General features: G+C 37.5%; 1 protein-coding gene across 8 annotated transcripts in view; it reads right to left on the reverse strand.

The window, feature by feature from the left end:
• Positions 1-18653, reverse strand: part of NR3C1 (nuclear receptor subfamily 3 group C member 1) — a 151115-nt gene that overhangs the window by 13705 nt on the left and 118757 nt on the right. For all 8 annotated transcript variants that reach the window (XM_061151630.1, XM_061151633.1, XM_061151631.1 and 5 more), the window contains exons 4-7: positions 11550-11666; positions 5916-6194; positions 5289-5433; positions 1705-1835 (exon numbers count right to left, since the gene is read on the reverse strand). In XM_061151630.1, coding sequence (XP_061007613.1) covers positions 1705-1835; positions 5289-5433; positions 5916-6194; positions 11550-11666 — 672 coding nt within the window. The remainder of the gene's footprint in view (positions 1-1704; positions 1836-5288; positions 5434-5915; positions 6195-11549; positions 11667-18653) is intronic.

Consider the following 18653-nt stretch of genomic DNA (forward strand, 5'->3'; position numbering starts at 1 on the left):
CATGACTACTGGACAGACCATAGCCTTGATTATATGGACCTTTGTTAGCAAAGTGATGTCTTTGCTTTTTAACACACTGTCTAGGTTTTTCTAGCTTTCCTGCCAAGAAGCAGTTGTCTTATAATTTCATGGCTACAGTCACCATCCACAGTGATATAAGCAATATCATGTGATATTTATCTTTTCTCTGACTTACTCTGTATGACAGACTCTAGGTCCATCCATGTTGCTATAGATGGCATTATTTTGTTCTTTTGTTCATTATTATACAAACAAAATATTTTATATTTGTTCATTATTTTGTTCTTTTTTATGGCTGAGTAGTAATATTTCATTGTATATATGTACCACATCTTATTTATCCATTTCTCTGTGGATGGACATTTAAGTTGCTTCCAGGTTGCTGGCTATTACAAATAGTGCTGCAGTGGACACTGGAGTGCTGCATGTATCTTTTGGAATTATGATTTTCTTTAGTTATGTGCCCAGGAGTGGAATTACTAGATCATATGGTAGTTCTATTTTTAGTTTTGAAAGACCCTGCATACTGGGGCTTCCCAGGTGGTGCTAGTGGTAAAGAACCCACCTGCCAATGCAGGAGATGTAAGAGATGCAGGTTCAATTCCTGCCTTGGGAGGATCCCTTGGAAGAGGCCATAGCAACCTACTCCAGTATTCTTGCCTGGAGAATCCCATGGACAGAGGAGTCTGGAGGGCTGCAGTCTATAGGGTTGCAGAGTTGGACAAGACTGAAGCAACTCAGCATGCACAACACATACTGTTCTCCATAATGGTTGTACCAATTGATGCTCCTACCAACAGTGTAAAAGCATTTATTATTTCTCCAGCATTTATTATTTCTAAATTTTTTGATGGCCATTCTGACTGATACGATACATCATTGTACTGTTGATTTGCATTTCTTTAATAATCAGTGATGTTGAGCATCTTTTCATGTGCTGTTTAGCCATTTGCCTATTTTTTGATTTAGTTGTTTCGTTTTTGATACTGAGCTGCATGAATTGTTTGTGTACTTTGGAGATTAATCCCTTGTTCACTTCGTTTGCAAATTTTTTCTCTCATTCTATGGGTGGTTTTTTTGTTTTGTTGATGGTTTTCTTTGCTGTGCAAAAGCTTTTAAATTTAGGTCCCATCCATAATTTCTTCTATATAGTATGAAATATGTCATTGTATTACTATTACTAATGTATTATTAGTCATTGTATAACTAAAATTTTTGACTAAGTAACTGAGTTTGAGCAAGCTCCGGGAGTTGGTGATGGACAGGGAAGTGTGATGTGCTGCAGTCCACGGGGTCACAAAGAGTCAGACACAACTGAGTGAGTGAACTGAACAGTATTGTAGAGAAAAATCATTCAAGTTGGCGTGTCTTCTGTAGTGGAAGTTGTAAAAAGTTGTAGGAAGGAAGAAGGCTATAGATATTCCAGATCAGCAGTGACTTCCTCCTCCCTGCCATGTGGTTCGTATACCTCTCCATTTCTCCATGATACCTATCTAATCTTATTAATCTTAGCCTTTCTAAAATTTTACATTTATGAAAGTCTAAAGTACCAGGAAATAGTAGACTTGGTATAATTATTTAGTGCTTTGTATACAAACAAACCTTTATGTCTAGACTTCTACGTTTTATGTTTTTGACATATTTTAGAAGTCCATTTTAGAAGAGAATAGATGTTCTACCAACCTGAAGAGAGGAGCAGTAAGGTTTTCATACAGAGATACTCTTCATAAGATACCTGAAGCCTGTTTAACTCAGAGGAAACATATAGCATATGTTTACATTGGTCATACATGCAGGGTAAAGCCATTCTCTGCCTGTGAAAGACAAATATCAAGTGTTTGAATTAAAGAGAAGTAATTCTTGTTCCACAAAAAGTACTTTTCTATTTTGCAAAGTGTTTATTAACTCATCTAACTATTGCAATTAATGCGAATTCCCTCTGATCTGAATTTTGGAAAGCTTTCCTTAAGTATTTAGAATTTATTCCTATAGAATCTTTTATCAGTCATTCGTTTAAATCAAGCTTTTATTGTAGTATTTAAATATGAGCAGTTAGACAACAGAGTTTTAAATCCTACCCAGTTGAAAATCAAGTTATTTTTTTCATAGCACTGCATTCTAAAGACAACTGTGTGTGATAATGTTTATAGTTATGTAGAGGGTCAGAAATAAAACTTGACTCTAGGCTTTCTGATACCCAAAATCTGCCTCTGACCAATGTTATGTGACTGAATATTCTTCCAACTAAAGGTACTACAAAAGGAATTCTCAGTTAGGGTTCTCAACAGTTACGATCACATCTACGATTTTCAAGTAGCTCTCTCAAGTTTCTTAACTTTTTAAATGACACAAAGAGCCTGAAACTGTGTCTCTTCATGGTTTAAAATAAGATCTGTTTTTAAATTTTTTGACAAAAAGTGACCTTGGACTTAAGAAAAAAAATAAAAGGTTATTATCACAAAGGCATAAGGAGACAAGAATGGGAAATAGAATGCCCACTTAAAAACTATTGTTTCTGTAAGCCATCCATCCTCAAATAAAGTCAAACACTGAGAAAAAATTTCTGTAACTCTTACTTTAATATATCAGGTTATGCTATGATGGTTTAAATCTAAATTTGAGTACCCTCCCAAATAAATACTCTGAGCCAGATTAACTTTATAAAAGAAGATATGTTGGTGTTTCATATCATACCTCTATTCACACTTTTATTCCCAATTAATGACTTCAACTTTCTTTTTAGACAGTGACTATAGACATTGTCAACATGTTTTTAACTTCTAAAGTAAGCATGGTCAGGTTCTGAAATGAGCAGCAAGTACTTAGAGATTTCAAAGGTGTTTAAGCTTACATATAAGCTACATATTTTTAATTAGTTAAATTTAATCAAAAAACTTAAATCTTGTTAAGCCATAGCACAGTGGATTGAGCAGTCCTTTTTTGGCAATAGATAAGTCAGGGTGACGTCTGTCTTTGAAGTAGACACTTGAAAGTATGTGTGGAGATCTGGCCTGGTCAAGCACATGCCAGTGCCTACTAACTGAAAAAGGATATAATTAATAGAAGGCAGAGTTTGATTACAGCACACCCTTCACAGGCCTCTTGTCATGTCGCTTCTAACAACAAAGCCTGGGCTTTTCTCTTTCACGCCTCATTCAGTTACTCCTCCTCCAAGAAGCCACTAGTAACTCATCTGAAAAAGACCTCTGTCTAGTAAAAACTCAAATTTTATTTTATTTGATGGTTATCTGTGTCTCCCTAACTAGAGTGTAAGCAATAAAGGTAGGGAACCTTGTTTGTCTTGTTTTCTGCTAATACTGTAGCAGGCACATACTAGGAGTATGGTAACTATTTGATGTTCCCCTGTAACCAGTTTTCCTGTTTGAAACTGCCCCTCTCTCCTCCCAGTGCTGGCTTCTTCATGCTCCTAAAACAAACTCTATCTCATGGCTTTCAAGATGCTGCTTCACTCGGTCCCTGTCCACTTCTCTAAACTCATAGAAAGTCCTTATTGGCTTTCTCTAAGTTCCTCACATATGCCAAGGTTGTTTTTCAGCCTTTGTAGTCATCTCTTCTGCCTGAAATGCCCTACCTTTCCTATAAGCTTGTTCTTTTGTACTATTCAGTTCTCAGATATTTAGAGAGGTCTTCTATGGTACCCCACACTATTATGTTACGGCTCTCTGAAATAAATTTGGTCATTTATTTGGTTTTCCTTATTGGTATGTTAGCAGAGCCTTATGTATTATAGCTCAAGCTCTTAAAAACAGTGTCTGACACTTGTTAAGTACTCAGATATGATTAAATGAATACTGTGCTGGAAAATAAGTATCACCAATAGAGATACACTGCCAAGTTTTACTCAGCAGTTAAGCCTCTTAAAATATCTAGAGCTAGTATCATCTAGTCTCTACTAAACAGATACAATTTGACCTTTACTGTGTCATGAGGCAAGTCCTGCTGTTTAACACTCAGCTCAAATAGATGCTTTTTTTTTTTTTAATAACTTCTACCCATTATTTTTGTGCTTGGTACACCCAACAGTGAAAACAATATGTCTGCTTGATCTTCACAGGATAGTCCTCATCACTCCTTTTCTCCTTTACACATCCTCTGTTCATCAATAGATGTTAATCTCTAAACTTATTGCCACTCTGGACATAGTTTTTTTTAATATGGCATCCAGTTCTAAACAGTAGTTCTGAACAGGAACTACTAATGATGGATCAACTCACATTGAGTATAGTGAGACTGTTATTCTAATAACATGGTTGAAGATTTCATTAAATTTTTTTTTTTGGACCCCATAGTCGACAGCACCCAGAGCTCACAATTAAATCTTTTTTTCACATGAATACAGATCTCCTTCTGCCCGGATCAGTGGGTATGCATATGTCAGTGTGTGTGACTTCCTTGTTTGCTATCTAATAAAGGAGATAAACTGTGAGTGCAAAAGTAGTAATAAAAGGTAGAACGTGATAAACGCTAGGGATATGTTTGAAGAACTGATCATCTGAGGGGAAAAAGAATATGTGAAGGAGAATAACAAGAGATAAAGTGATGCCAGATTCTGGAAAGCCAGAAACCATGCTGAGTATGCACTGAGTGCTCAGTGAAGACACCTGTGTGTTAAAAAGAAAAACTTAGCATGATGGAGGATACACGGGCAGCAGAAAGCTGGTTAGAAAACAAGTGCAATGGGTAAGGGGGAATAGGTATCTGAAATATTTCACAGCATAGACCTAGAGGACTAGAGGATAGCTGATTTATCAAATCTTAGTGTGGTTGGTTCTCTCCCAAATTAAAAAATAAAAAAAATCTTGTTCCCATTTTCTTTACAACTCATAGACATTGAGTGAGCCTTGCCATGCAAAGAGATGCTTCTTGTCTTTGGGTCCATATCTGTCAGCCCTTCATCCTAGTTGTCCTCATCTGTTCATTGTCCCTGCTGAAAGTAAGGTATTATGCTGTTTCCTTTCTGAAATACGATCATATAATTAAAACAATGCCACAGTAAGTTTCCTTTTCCCTTGCTATAGACTTTACTGACCCCAAGAGATGCTATTTAAAAAATATCCTTCAGTATGTCCTGGTACGTAATAGCGCCACATGTAATTTGCTCTGTAGTACATTCTGGCCTGCCTTAAGCATTGATAAACTCTGTTTCAAGATACTTGGTAGGTTGCCCAGTTCCAAGATAACCTGGTAGGATTGATTCAGTCCTGAAGGAATATAAATACAGGGAAAAAGACTCACAAATGACTTACTCATTAATAATCAGATCAGGAGCAAAACACAGCATATTTGCACTTGATTGTCTGTATGATCTCCACCCCAGGGCGAATGCCATGAGGAACATCCATGAATACTGCAGTAGGGTCATTTGGTCGTCCAGATGTAAGTTCCTGAATCCTGAATTAAGAGGAGTAAAAGGTGTGAGGAAACACTCTCACTGCCAAAGAGAAGATCCTCTCTCTGGGAACTGCCAAAGACAGTTTTGGAAGACTCTAATAGAAGAAATGAAGTGTTAATTGGACACAGTTTTCCTTTGTCATTTGACATGTAAGACCAAAGCTCTGAGTAATTTTTTAATAGTATTCAATGTTAGAAGAAAAGAGTAGCCAGTTTTTGTCACCTTTTGCTTATTTGAGTAAATATGGACTAAATAGTAAAATGCTATATTAAAAAGTAAAACAGAAAGCTAAGAGTCTGGCAGACATTACTCATTCAGTGGATTTAAGTTAAAAAAAATGCTCCTGATATTTATACCTCTCTACCCCTAGATTAAGTAGGGATGACAGGAAGCCATGGGACCAGGGTGATACAGAGCCAGAGTGTTTTATGTAAAAAATTCTAAGGTTTACACCTTAGTGGTGGTATCTTTTGCATCTTACCTGGTATTGCCTTTGCCCATTTCACTGCTGCAATCACCTGCCGCCCACCTAACATGTTGAGTGCGGTCATGATCCGCCAAGTTGAATCTGGCATAGAGCTGTCATATCCTGCATATAACACCTCAGGTTCAATGACTTCCAGCAGTGACACCAGCGTAGGCGTGAGCTGTGGTAATGTTGCAGGAACTATTGTTTTGTTAGCAGGATTTTCAGAAGTTTCTTGCGAGACTCCTGTAGTGGCCTGCTGAATTCCTTTTATCTTTTTCTTTGTTTTTCGAGCTGTGGGTATATTAAAAAAAAAACACAGAAATCAGCTGTAATGGGAAAGTCTGGGCAGCATAGTTTATTCCAGTTGCTGAAACTAATTTCAAAGAGGAGAAATCTTTTATGTAGCAGTGACATAAAGTGACATGAAAGAAGAGAAAAACATTTTTTTCCTGAAAGCAAAGAATCAAGAGGAACCCATTCATTTAATTTCCTCTACAAATAAGACAGTTACTTCATTATAGTTAAAATTAAATCTTACTATGTTAAAACAATATAAACATATCACTTACATATTTTCATTAAAGTAATTTGTCTCAATTTCACTCCAAAGTAAAAACTTTTATTAGTTTTATAAGGCAAATTACTCTCAACTGAAAGGAAGAATTTAAGTTTGTAATACCAGTAACTGTGGTAGCTTAGGGTTAATCTAAATTATGGGTATAATGAAGAGAGTGATGCTGTTTATCGTCTTGCACAAGAGATCACGCACGCAGAAAGATCCACATTTCACCTTTATATGATGTATACTATATGGGATTTAAAATCTTTGTGGACATTCAGAGAAAACCATTTCTTTATATAAATTACCACTCGGTATAATTTCTTTTATAAGAGATTTTAACTGATGACTCTATAAACCTAAAGTATCTATTTTCATTTTTGAAATATATTTTCCATTTTCACTTTTATTTTTGACTTTCTTTGGAACAGTATAATTAAATTAAAAGATGGATTCTGTAGGTTTTTTTAGCAGACATATTCATATTCTTTTCTGGTTATATGTGGGGCCAAAGCAAGCAAATTACGGTATTCTTAAAGAGAAATTATTCAGAACTCCAAGGAGGGACAAGGAATGTAAGTTGTATGAAAGCAGTAGTGTGCCTGCCTCAGTTATCAGGTATGCAGACCACTGTGCTAAGGAAAAGTAATGATAGTCACATTCAAAAGTAATTATTATATCTTCTGTCCCTAAAATGACAAAGTACATAGTTTGCAGAGGACAGATGTGGGGGCAAGAACTATGTATATCCATGTGCAGTGTTAGAAAGAGGGGAAAAAAAAAAACAAAAAACCTGTCGTTTACATTGAGTAGAATGGTCCCATTTCTTATTGTGCTCTGTGCTCAAACATTTAAGAATTTTTAGTTAACATTTCAAAACAGAGAAACACGATCATGACAGACATGTTCTAATTTATTTTACCATGCTCTCTATGCAGTAGAGAGCATAAATATGAAACCAACATGTTGGAATATAATCCTGGCTCTGCCACTGAGTAGCTGGGTATCTGTGCAAGGTATTCCCTGGGCCTTTGTTTCCTCTTCTGTAAAATGAGGATAATGTCAGTAGCTACCCTCACAGGGTCTGTTGATAATTAAATCAGTTAGAATATATAATATGCATGAAACAGTTCTTGGCACACCTTAAGTGCTATGTAAGAATGATCACTGTCTCAACTGGTAGTAAAATACAGTTGGAAAATATTCTGAATTCACATAGTTCAAGTCTATAGAGAAGTGACAAAGTTAAAAATGGAAGAGCTCCTATACATTAAGGAAGCTCTTCAAACAACCAAAGGTATTGTATCTTACACCCAGACCTCAGAATCATGAAATGTATTTTGTTGACAAATGAGAACATGCATGTCCCAAATAAATACACTGAAAGTATTTTAAAAACTACTATTAACCATAACTTTAAATTTGTCTAGAATACGTGTTCTTATTATCCTTTCTTCTGCTCTAATGTAGAGTATGACAAACTGGAGGATTTTAAAGTCTTCTCACCTTATCATGAAACTCCTATAAGAGAACACAGGCAAAAGATTTTCTGACAATTATACCCATGTTTTCTTAGGTCAGTCTCACAAGGCAATAGAAATAAAAAGACAATCTACAGATAGGAAGAAAATATTTGCAAATGATTCAACAAGGGTTTAATTTTCAAAACATACAAAGAGTTCATACAACTTGCCAAAAAAAACCAAGCAACCCCCCCAAAACGGGCAGAAGACCTAAAGAGACATTTCTCCAAAGAAGTATACAGATGGCCAATAGGCATGTGAAAAGATGATTAACACTGCTTAGAGCTCCAAAGATGAAAGTTAAACTTGGTGTGTATTCGGGAAAGCATCTAAAAATGTTACTGGGTAACTAGCCACACTGTATTTTAGTGATAGGACCAAATGTTGAGTTTATTCTTTGAATGAACTTATTTCTAATATAAAATATCTGAGATGAATACTTGGGGAATTAAAGGAAAGCAGTAAAACTGGGGCTGGAGGACAATATATATAAACCAATCCCATTTTATTTAAATGGTCAGACAGAAGGAAGATGAAACTAAAATATGCAAGGAGATGTAAAGAAAAGTGAGGAATAACTATCTGGTTTTGGTAATAAATTATCCTGGCACTGAACGTCTACATGAATTTGTAGTCAATCTCTGTGGCTTCTGTAACACCTACAAGAAAATCGGCATTTATCATTTTCTTTCTTTATTTTTTTTTTAATTATTATTTTTTAAAATTATTTTTATTTTTTTTTTCCAGTGGGTTTTGTCATACATTGATATGAATCAGCCATGGATTTACATGTATTCCCAATCCCGATCCCCCCTCCCACCTCCCTCTCCACCCGATTCCTCTGGGTCTTCCCAGTGCACCAGGCTGGAGCACTTGTCTCGTGCATCCCACCTGGGCTGGTGATCTGTTTCACCATAGATAGCATACATGCTGTTCTTTTGAAATATCCATGTTTAACATACTGGCACTCTGTAGTAAAATTTAAGAACGTAGGCATACTTGGAAAAAACTGGGCTAAGTGATTGATGTAAATATGGTGAAGAAAAGACTCATCTTTTTTGCTATCAAAGTAATATGAAGAACTGAGAATGTTCTTGTGAGTGTGGATCGGGGAATTAGACTGTAGTTACACCCATAAATCTACCTTATGTTTTAAAACATGTATGCAGTGTGTACTGGACAGCACCATCAGTTAGTGTCTTTTCTGTCAGAAGAAGCACATGGATTTCATCCTTCCTCTAGTAGCACAATATACAAGATTCAGTTCAGTTCAGTCACTCAATTGTGTCCGACTCTTTGCGACCCCATGGACTGCAGCACGCCAGGCTTCCCTGTCCATCACCAACTCCTGGAACTTGCTCAAACTCATGTCCATCAAGTCGGTGATGCCACCCATCCATCTCATCCTCTATCGACCCCTTCTCCTCCTGCCTTCAATCTTTCCCAGCATCAGGGTCTTTTCCAAATGAGTCAGTTCTTCGCATCAGGTGGCCAAAGTATTGGAGCTTCAGCTTCAGCATCAGTCCTTCCAATGAACACCCAGGACTGATCTCCTTTAGGATGGACTGGTTGGATCTCCTTGCAGTCTAAGGGACTCTCAAGAGTCTTCTCCAACAGTTCAAAAGCATCCATTCTTCAGCGCTCAGCTTTATGGTCCAACTCTCAACATCCATATATGTCTATTGGAAAAACCGTAGCCTTGACTAGATGGACCTTTGTTGGCAAAGTAATGTCTCTGCTTTTTCATATGCTGTCTAGGTTGGTCATAACTTTTCTTCCAAGGAGAAGGATCTTTTAATTTCATGGCTGCAGTCACTATCTGCAGTGATTTTGGAGACCCTCCCCCAAATAAAGTCTCTCTGTTTCCATTGTTTCCCCAATGTATTTGCCATGAAGTGATGGGACTGGATGCCATGATCTTAGTTTTCTGAATGTTGTGCCTTAAGCCAACTTTTTCACTCTCCTCTTTCACTTTCATCAAGAGGTTCTTTAGTTCTTTGCTTTCTGCTGTGAGAGTAGTGTCATCTGCATATCTGAGGTTATTGGTATTTCTCCCAGCAATCTTGATTCCAGCCTGTGCTTCATCCAGCCCGGCATTTCCCATGATGTACTCTACATATAAGTTAAACAAGCAGGCTGACAATATACAGCCTTGAAGTACTCCTTTCCCAATTTGGGACCAGTCTGTTGTTCCATGTGCAATTCTCACTGTTGCTTCTTGACCTGCATACAGATTTCTCAGGAGGCAGGTCAGGTGGTCTGGTATTCCCATCTCTTGAACAACTTTCCACAGTTTGTTGTGGAAAGCAGAAGTCGATGTTTTTCTGGAATTCTCTTGCTTTTTCGATGATCCAGCGGATATTGGCAATTTGATCTCTGGTTCCTCTGCCTTTTCTAAATCCAGCTTGAACATCTGGAAGTTCATAGTTCACGTACTGTTGAAGTCTGGCTTGGAGGATTTTGAGCATTACTTTGCTAGTGTGTGAGTTGAGTGCCATTGTGTGGTAGTTTGAGCATTCTTTGGCATTGCCTTTCTTTGGGATTGGAATGGAAACTGACCTTTTCCAGTCCTGTGGCCACTGCTGAGTTTTCCAAATTTGCTGGCATATTGAGTGCAGCACTTTCACAGCATCATCTTTTAGGATTTGAAATAGCTCAACTGGAATTCCATCACCTCCACTAGCTTTGTTCGTAGATTAGTCTTTGCAAAATTCAAGTCTGATTCTGTCTATGCCCTGATTTTCCATCTAACTCCTACTCAACTTCTCTAGGTTTAAACTCAGTGTTGCTTTTTTTTGCCTTTTAGGACATAATCAGGTGACCATCCTCTTGCTCCTACTTATCTTATAGTGTGTTGTACAATTTTGTGATTGACTCTGCAACCTAACTACACAGTAAAGTGCTTGAGTACAGGCACTATTTTACTGATTTTGAATACAAACACTGTTTTATTCATTTTATGTCTAATGCCTGCTTTGGTGAAAACTTGATGAATTGAAGTGCACCACTGCCACCTTCAACTAAAGCAAAATTTGAAACTTTTTCCCCCAGAGAAGAGATTGCAAATAATGAGATCAATGTTAATTATACTTGTTATATAAACAGGAATATGAAACTCATTCATAACTAGTTTCAGATTTCGTCTTTGCTTGAAAAAACCCATCGAAGGCTTTTTTCACTTTTTCCCCACTGTAGATTTGAAATAAAAGATTGATATATACATGTATATGCAAAGTAAAAGGTAAATAACAGAATAATTCTGACATGTTTCTATAACAGATATATTTACATTTCTAACCCTAGCAAATAGTTTTGAGTTTGAAAAAAGAAATAAAGACCAAAGTAATGTTTCTTCAATTCTTACAAGTTTCATTATTACATGATTTCTTTCTTCATGTATAGTTTGGCTATAATGAAGTCGGTCTATGTAATAAGCAGAATATGAAATACTCATTTTAAAAATCCTACTTTTAACTATTACATCTGCTTATTTATTTTTTTAAAAAGTAAAGTGATAAATTTTTATATGATGCAAAGACAATTCATTTTCAATATTTACATTACCTTCCAGGTTCATTCCAGCTTGAAGACATTTTCTATAGCGGCATGCTGGGCAGTTTTTTCTTCGAATTTTATCAATGATACAATCATTTCTTCCAGCACAAAGATAATTGTGCTGTCCTGTATGGAAAATAAAGGCACTGTTAAAATTTCTCAGTCCTTAAAGGATATTTTTATGGGGAGGCTCTTTTTTGTTGTTTTGGTGGAACAGAGCCGAGGACCAAAGGCACTGATTAACGCAGGCATAATGTACATCCAATACAGTCAACTTAAAAACTCTTTAATATTGTTCATTAAATAAAAAAAGTTACTGTACTATACATACAGAAAAGTACACAAGTCATAAATTTGTCACCTAATAAACTTAAAACTTATTAAGAAGCAGAAAGTACCCCTCAAACCCTCTTTTTGCCCCTTTCCAGTCACTACCTCTTCCTTGATAAACTTTTCTTTAAACAGTTTCTTAACCATTATAGAAGACCTCTGTAATCACTATTTTATTATGACTTCTAACCCAGATAATCACAATGGTGTGATCGTTCACCTAGAGCCAGACATCCTGGAATGTGAAGTCAAGTGGGCCTTAGAAAGCATCAGTACGAACAAAGCTAGTGGAGGTGATGGAATTCCAGTTGAGCTATTTCAAATCCTGAAAGATGATGCTGTGAAAGTGCTGCACTGAATATGCCAGCAAATTTGGAAAACTCAGCAGTGGCCACAGGACTGGAAAAGGTCAGTTTTCATTCCAATCCCAAAGAAAGGCAATGCCAAAAAATGCTCAAACTACTGCACAATTGCACTCAACTCACACGCTAGTAAAGTAATGCTCAAAATTCTCCAAGCCAGGCTTCAACAGTACATGAACCTTGAACTTCCAGATGTTCAAGCTGGTTTTAGAAAAGGCAGAGGAACCAGAGATCAAATTGCCAACATCCGCTGGATCACTGAAAAAGCAAGAGAGTTCCAGAAAAACATCGACTTCTGCTTTATTGACTACGCCAAAGCCTTCGACTGTGTGGATCACAATAAGCTGTGGAAAATTCTGAAAGAGATGGGAATACCAGACCACCTGACCTGCCTCTTGAGAAACCTGTATGCAGGTCAGGAAGCAACAGCTAGAACTGGACATGGAACAACAGACTGGTACCAAATAGGAAAAGGGGTACATCAAGGCTGTATATTGTCACCCTGCTTATTTAACTTACGTGCAGAGTACATCATGAGAAACGCTGGGCTGGAGGAAGCACAAGCTGGAATCAAGATTGCTGGGAGAAATATCAATAACCTCAGATATGCAGATGACACCACCCTTATGGCAGAAAGTGAAGAGGAACTAAAAAGCCTCTTGATGAAAGTGAAAGAGGAGAGTGAAAAAGTTGGCTTAAAACTTAACATTCAGAAAACTAAGATCATGGCATCTGGTCCCATCATCTCATGGGAAATAGATGGAGAGACAGTGGAAGCAGTGTCAGACTTTATTTTTGGGGTGCTCCAAAACCACTGCAGATGGTGATTGCAGCCATGAAATTAAAAGACGCTTACTCCTTGGAAGGAAAGTTATGACCAACCTAGATAGCATATTAAAAGGCAGAGACGTTACTTTGCCAACAAAGGCCCATCTGGTCAAAGCTATGGTTTTTCCAATGGTCATGTATGGATGTGAGAGTTGGACTGTGAAGAAAGCTGAGCACTGAAATATTGATGGTTTTGAACTGTGGTGTTGGAGAAGACTCTTGAGAGTCTCTTGGACTGCAAGGAGATCCAACCAGTTCATCCTAAAGGAGATCAGTCCTGGGTGTCCATTGGAAGGACTGATGCTGAAGCTGAAACTCCAGTACTTTGGCCACCTCATGTGAAGAGATGACTCACTGGAAAAGACCCTGATGCTGGGAGGGATTGGGGGCAGGAGGAGAAGGGGACGACAGAGGATGAGATGGCTGGATGGCATCACCAACTCGATGGACATGGGTTTGAGTAAACTCCAGGAGTTGGTGATGGACAGGGAGGCCTGGCGTGCTGCGATTCATGGGATCACAAAGAGTTGGACACGACTGAACTGAACTGAACTGAATCTAATGCTTAGGAGGATTAAAGAAAGAGGAAACTGGTTTAAAAATATGGTGAGAGTACCAAAGGGAAAGTTACTTTAATTCAGCATTGCACCACCACATGCAAATAAAGTATGCTTCCCTTCCAAATTTTAAGTGAAGTTATTGGTAAAGGCTTAATCTTAATTATGTTAAGGTGGCCAGCAATTAGTCAGGTGAATCACAGACTTGGCAAACTAAACTACTGTATATGTAACTTAGGGGGATTTGTTCTTTATATCACATGTTTTTAGACACCAGATATTGATGATTGTTACTGTCTAAAATCTTCTGGGACCCAGTATTAAATGTGTTAAGAGGCAGAAATCTAGTTTTTACCTGTCAAAACCTCCCTCTACCCTCAGTGTACTCTCTTTTGTTGAAGAAAACTATCTGAGGATTTGCTAGCCTGGCAAAAACTGAAAGGCTCCTTCTACACAAGACCAGCATATCTAAACAGATACACTGGATAGTTAAGACTCCATGTCCTTACACTAGAGGGGGCGGTATTCAGAATTTGCAGGACATTTGTCTTCTCAAAAATAAATCATATTCAAAGAAAAGAGAAAAAATAATAATCATCAATTCGTTAGGTTGAATATACCTAGTTCTGATATTAGGAAAAGATCCTTTATGTATAGAATAATCTACTTGATTTGGATAAAACAAACTAAATTCACTTCTTCCTAACATGTTAAATCACAGGGCTTGTTAAGCATTAGTTTGGGGTAGATGGTTAACTACATCAGTTTCAGTTCTTTGAGGCCACAGAATTCAACTACTGGTCTACAATTCAGCTTTGTTCCAGAGTTGTTATCCAGTGCCAAGTGTCTGTACCAGTCGTTCCTATTCCTTTCTGTATTGTTTAAGTTTCCTAGCTTCTTTTCTTGGACAGGATATGGAAGCTCTAGCCCAATAATTCTGTTATACAGGATTAAAAGAGGAACAACAAATAAAATCATAGTTGAAGCAGTTATAATAATGAAAACATTTTAACCCATAAGACTACCCCTGAATCCTTGTTCTTCAGTAAACTAGAAGGACAATTAAAAAATTATAGTAAACACAGAGAAAGTTTCAATACTTTATATCTAACCAAAAGCTCAGAATGTGCATGTTAAGCTAATATTTATTTTTGGCTGTGCTGGTTCTTCCTTACTGTATGGACTACTCTCTAGTTGTGGCAAGCAGGGGCTACTCTCTAGTTGCAGTGCTTGGGCTTCAACAGTTGTGGCACACGGGCTAAGTTGCCCTGTAGCATATGGGATCTTCCCAGTTCAGGGATTGAGTCTGTGTCTCCTGCATTAACAGATGGATTCTTTACCACTGAGTGACCAAGGAGGCCCTAATAATGTTTTCTTTATCCCAGGTATATCTTGAGCACAATTAAGAATCTGAGCTACAGAATCAGGGGGCATTGTACCTTCATAAGTTCAAATGCTCTATCTGGTTATTAGTATGAAGTTGGACAAGTATGTGGGTATCGTATCTTAAAAAGAGGAATTTCAACTAGTGGTCACTGTTTACAAGGCATGGACATGTACTCCCTGTCAGTATATTTGATAAGAGAATAAGACATTTTAGTTTGGAGTTTCTGTCTTCTACCACTTGGTAAATTTGTTTTCTTACTAGAAAGAGGGCAGATGTCAGGAGAAAAGCCTTCAGGCCAGCTGGGATTTCTCAATATCATTTTGTTTGTATTGTCCTTATTTTTACAATAAAAATCAGTTTTTGCACTCATTTATGATAAAAACTCTCCAGAAAGCAGGCATATAAGGAACATACCTCAACATAATAAAAGCCATATATGATAAATCCACAGCAAACGTTATCCTCAATGGTGAAAAATTGAAAGAATTTCCCCTCAAGTCAGGAACAAGACAAGGGTGCCCACTCTCACCACTACTATTCAACATAGTTTTGGAAGTTTTAGCCATAGCAATCAGAAAAGAAAAAGAAATAAAAGATTGGAAAAGATTGGAAAAGAAGATTGGAAAAGAAGAAGTAAAGCTCTCACTGTTTGCAGATGACATGATCCTAAAGGCAACACCAGAACATTATTAGAGCTTATCAATGAATAAAGTTGCAGGATATAAAATTAATACACAGAAATCCCTTGCATTCCATACACTAACAATGAGAAAACAGAAAGTGAAATTAAGGAAACAATCCCATTCACCAAGACTAAAATACTCTATATAGAAAACTATAAAACACTGATGAAAGAAATCAAAGATTACACAAATAGATGGAGAAATATACCATGTTCATGGATCAGAAGAATCAATATAGTGAAAATGAATATACTACCCCAAAGCAATCTATAGATTCAATGCAATCCCTATCAAGCTACCAATGGTATTTTTCCCAGAACTAGAACAAATAATTTCACAATTTGTATAGAAATATAAAAAAACCCTGAATAGCCAAAGCAATCTTGAGAAAGAAGAATGGAACTGGAGGAATCAACCTGCGTGACTTCAGACTACACCACAAAGCTATAGTCATCAAGACAGTATGGTACTGGCACAAAGATAGAAATATAGATCAATGGAACAACATAGAAAGCCCAGAAATAAATCCACACACCTATGGACATCTTTGCTTTGACAAAGGAGGCAAAAATATACAATGGAGAAAAGACAATCTCTTTAACAACTGGTGCTGGGAAAGCTGGTCAACTACTGTTAGCAGAATGAAACTAGAACACTTTCTAACACCATACACAAAAAAGCTCAAAATGGATTAAAGATTTAAATATAAGACCAGGAACTAAAAAAACTCCTAAAGGAAAACATAGGCAAAACACTCTCTGACATAAATCACAGCAAGATCCTCTATGACCCACCTCCCAGAGTAATGGAAATAAAAGCAAAAATAAACTAAAACCTTTTGTACAACAAAGGAAGCTATAAGCAAGGTGAAAAGACAGCCTTCAGAATGGGAGAAAAATAATGGCATAACGAAGCAACTGACAAAGAATTAACCTCAAAAATATACAAGCAGCTCATGCAGCTCAATACCAGAAAAATAAATGACCCAATCAAAAAATGGGCCAAAGAACTAAACAGACAGTTCTCCAAAGAAGACATACAGATGGCTAACAAACACATGAAAAGATGCTCAGCATCATTCATCATCAGAGAAATGCAAGTCAAAACCACAATGAGGTACCATCTCACGCTGGTCAGAATGGCTGCTATCAAAAAGTCTACAAACAAATGCTGGAGAGGGTGTGGAGAAAAGGGAACCCTCTTACACTGTTGGTGGGAATGCAGACTAGTACAGTCACTATGGAGAACAGTGTGGAGATTCCTTAAAAAACTGGAAATAGAACTGGCATTCGACCCAGCAATCCCAGTGCTGGGCATACACACCAAGGAAACCACAATTGAAAGAGACACGTATATCCCAGTGTTGATTGCAGCACTGTTTATAATAGCTAGGACATGGAAGCAACCTAGATAAGTTTTGGTACATATACACAATGGAGTATTACTCAGCTGTTAAAAGGAATGCATTTGAATCTGTTCTAATGAGGTGGATGAAACTGGAGCCTATTATACAGAGTGAAATAAGTCAAGAAAGACACCAATACAGTATATTAACACATATATATGGAATTGAGAAAGATGGTAATGATGACCCTGTACACGAGACAACAAAAGAGACACAGATATAAAGAATAGACTTTTGGACTCTGTGGGAGAAGGTGAGGGTGGGATGATTTGAGAGAACAGCATTGAAACATGTATATTACCATATGTGAAATAGATGACCAGTCCAAGTTTGATGCATGAAACAGGGTACTCAAAGCCAGTACACTGGGACAACCCAGAGGGATGGGATGGGGAGCGAGGTAGGAGGGGGGTGATGGGGGACACATGTACACCTGTGGCTGATTCATGTCAATGTATGACAAAAACCACCACAATATTGTAATCAATATTGTAATTAGCCTCCAACTAAAATAAATAAATTTTTAAAAACCCAGGATCAAATGCCGAAAACTGATTATTTCTGGTAGGAGTTGTAGCCTGCCTCCAAGTTGACCCCCAGTGGTCTCTGTCTCCTGGTAGTCACACTCTGATTATCCTTCCCACACTATACCAGGACTGGCATGTGATCAATAAAATAGGGCCAAAATGACTATGTCACATCTGAGATTGAGTAATAAAGAAAATACGTTCTCATATTCACCAGAGTCTCTCCCTGTGGATCGTTTGTTCTGGGGGATGCCATTTGCTATGTTGAGAGCAGCGTTAGAAGAGGCCTATATGATGATGAACTAAAGCTTCCTGCCAAAGCAGTGTTAATGAGCTGCAAGTGGAGTCTGCAGCTTCCACCAACAGTCTGAATGTAACTTCATGAGAGACCCAGCACTACCCAGCTAATAAGCTGCTCCCAAATTCCTGGCTCTTAAGAAACTGTGTGACATAATTAACATCTGTTGTTTTTAGCCACTAATTTTGGGGGTAATTTGTTACACATCAACAGATAACTAATACAGTAGGGATAGTAAAAGTGTTGTTTTAAATAAATTTAAGTTATAAAAAAGAGTGATCCAAGAAAAATATTAGGTAGTAAACAGAAGAATGATGCATGGACATGATCAAGTTAATTAACATAGTACAGGAAACAGGCCACACAGCAAACGGCATCATCTAGGATTTTTTGTAGTTTGTACATATTCTGCTGGAAGTACCCAAGTTTCAAATGTGAACTGTGACTGTGAACTTGAGTGCAACAGCTTCATACTGAAGAAAGCTTCAGCTTCTTTACTGCTGTCAAAACCAGTGTCGTATAGTGCAAAGTGCACTTGGCAAGATTGCTAGGAAGCCCTTGGTCTGAATTGCAGCTCTGCTGCCTAGCTGTGTGATCTCAGTAATGTTTATTAACCTTTCCGAGCTCCCAGTTTCTCCATCTGTAAAGCTGGAAAATTAGCATCTACCTTGCTGTGCTTCTGCAAGGGTTAAAGGCAGTTGTGAAGAACGTTCTTAAAATAGTGCCTAACACATTG

Source organism: Dama dama, chromosome 9 (genome assembly GCF_033118175.1).
Source record: "Dama dama isolate Ldn47 chromosome 9, ASM3311817v1, whole genome shotgun sequence".
NCBI classification, from domain to species: domain Eukaryota; kingdom Metazoa; phylum Chordata; class Mammalia; order Artiodactyla; family Cervidae; genus Dama; species Dama dama.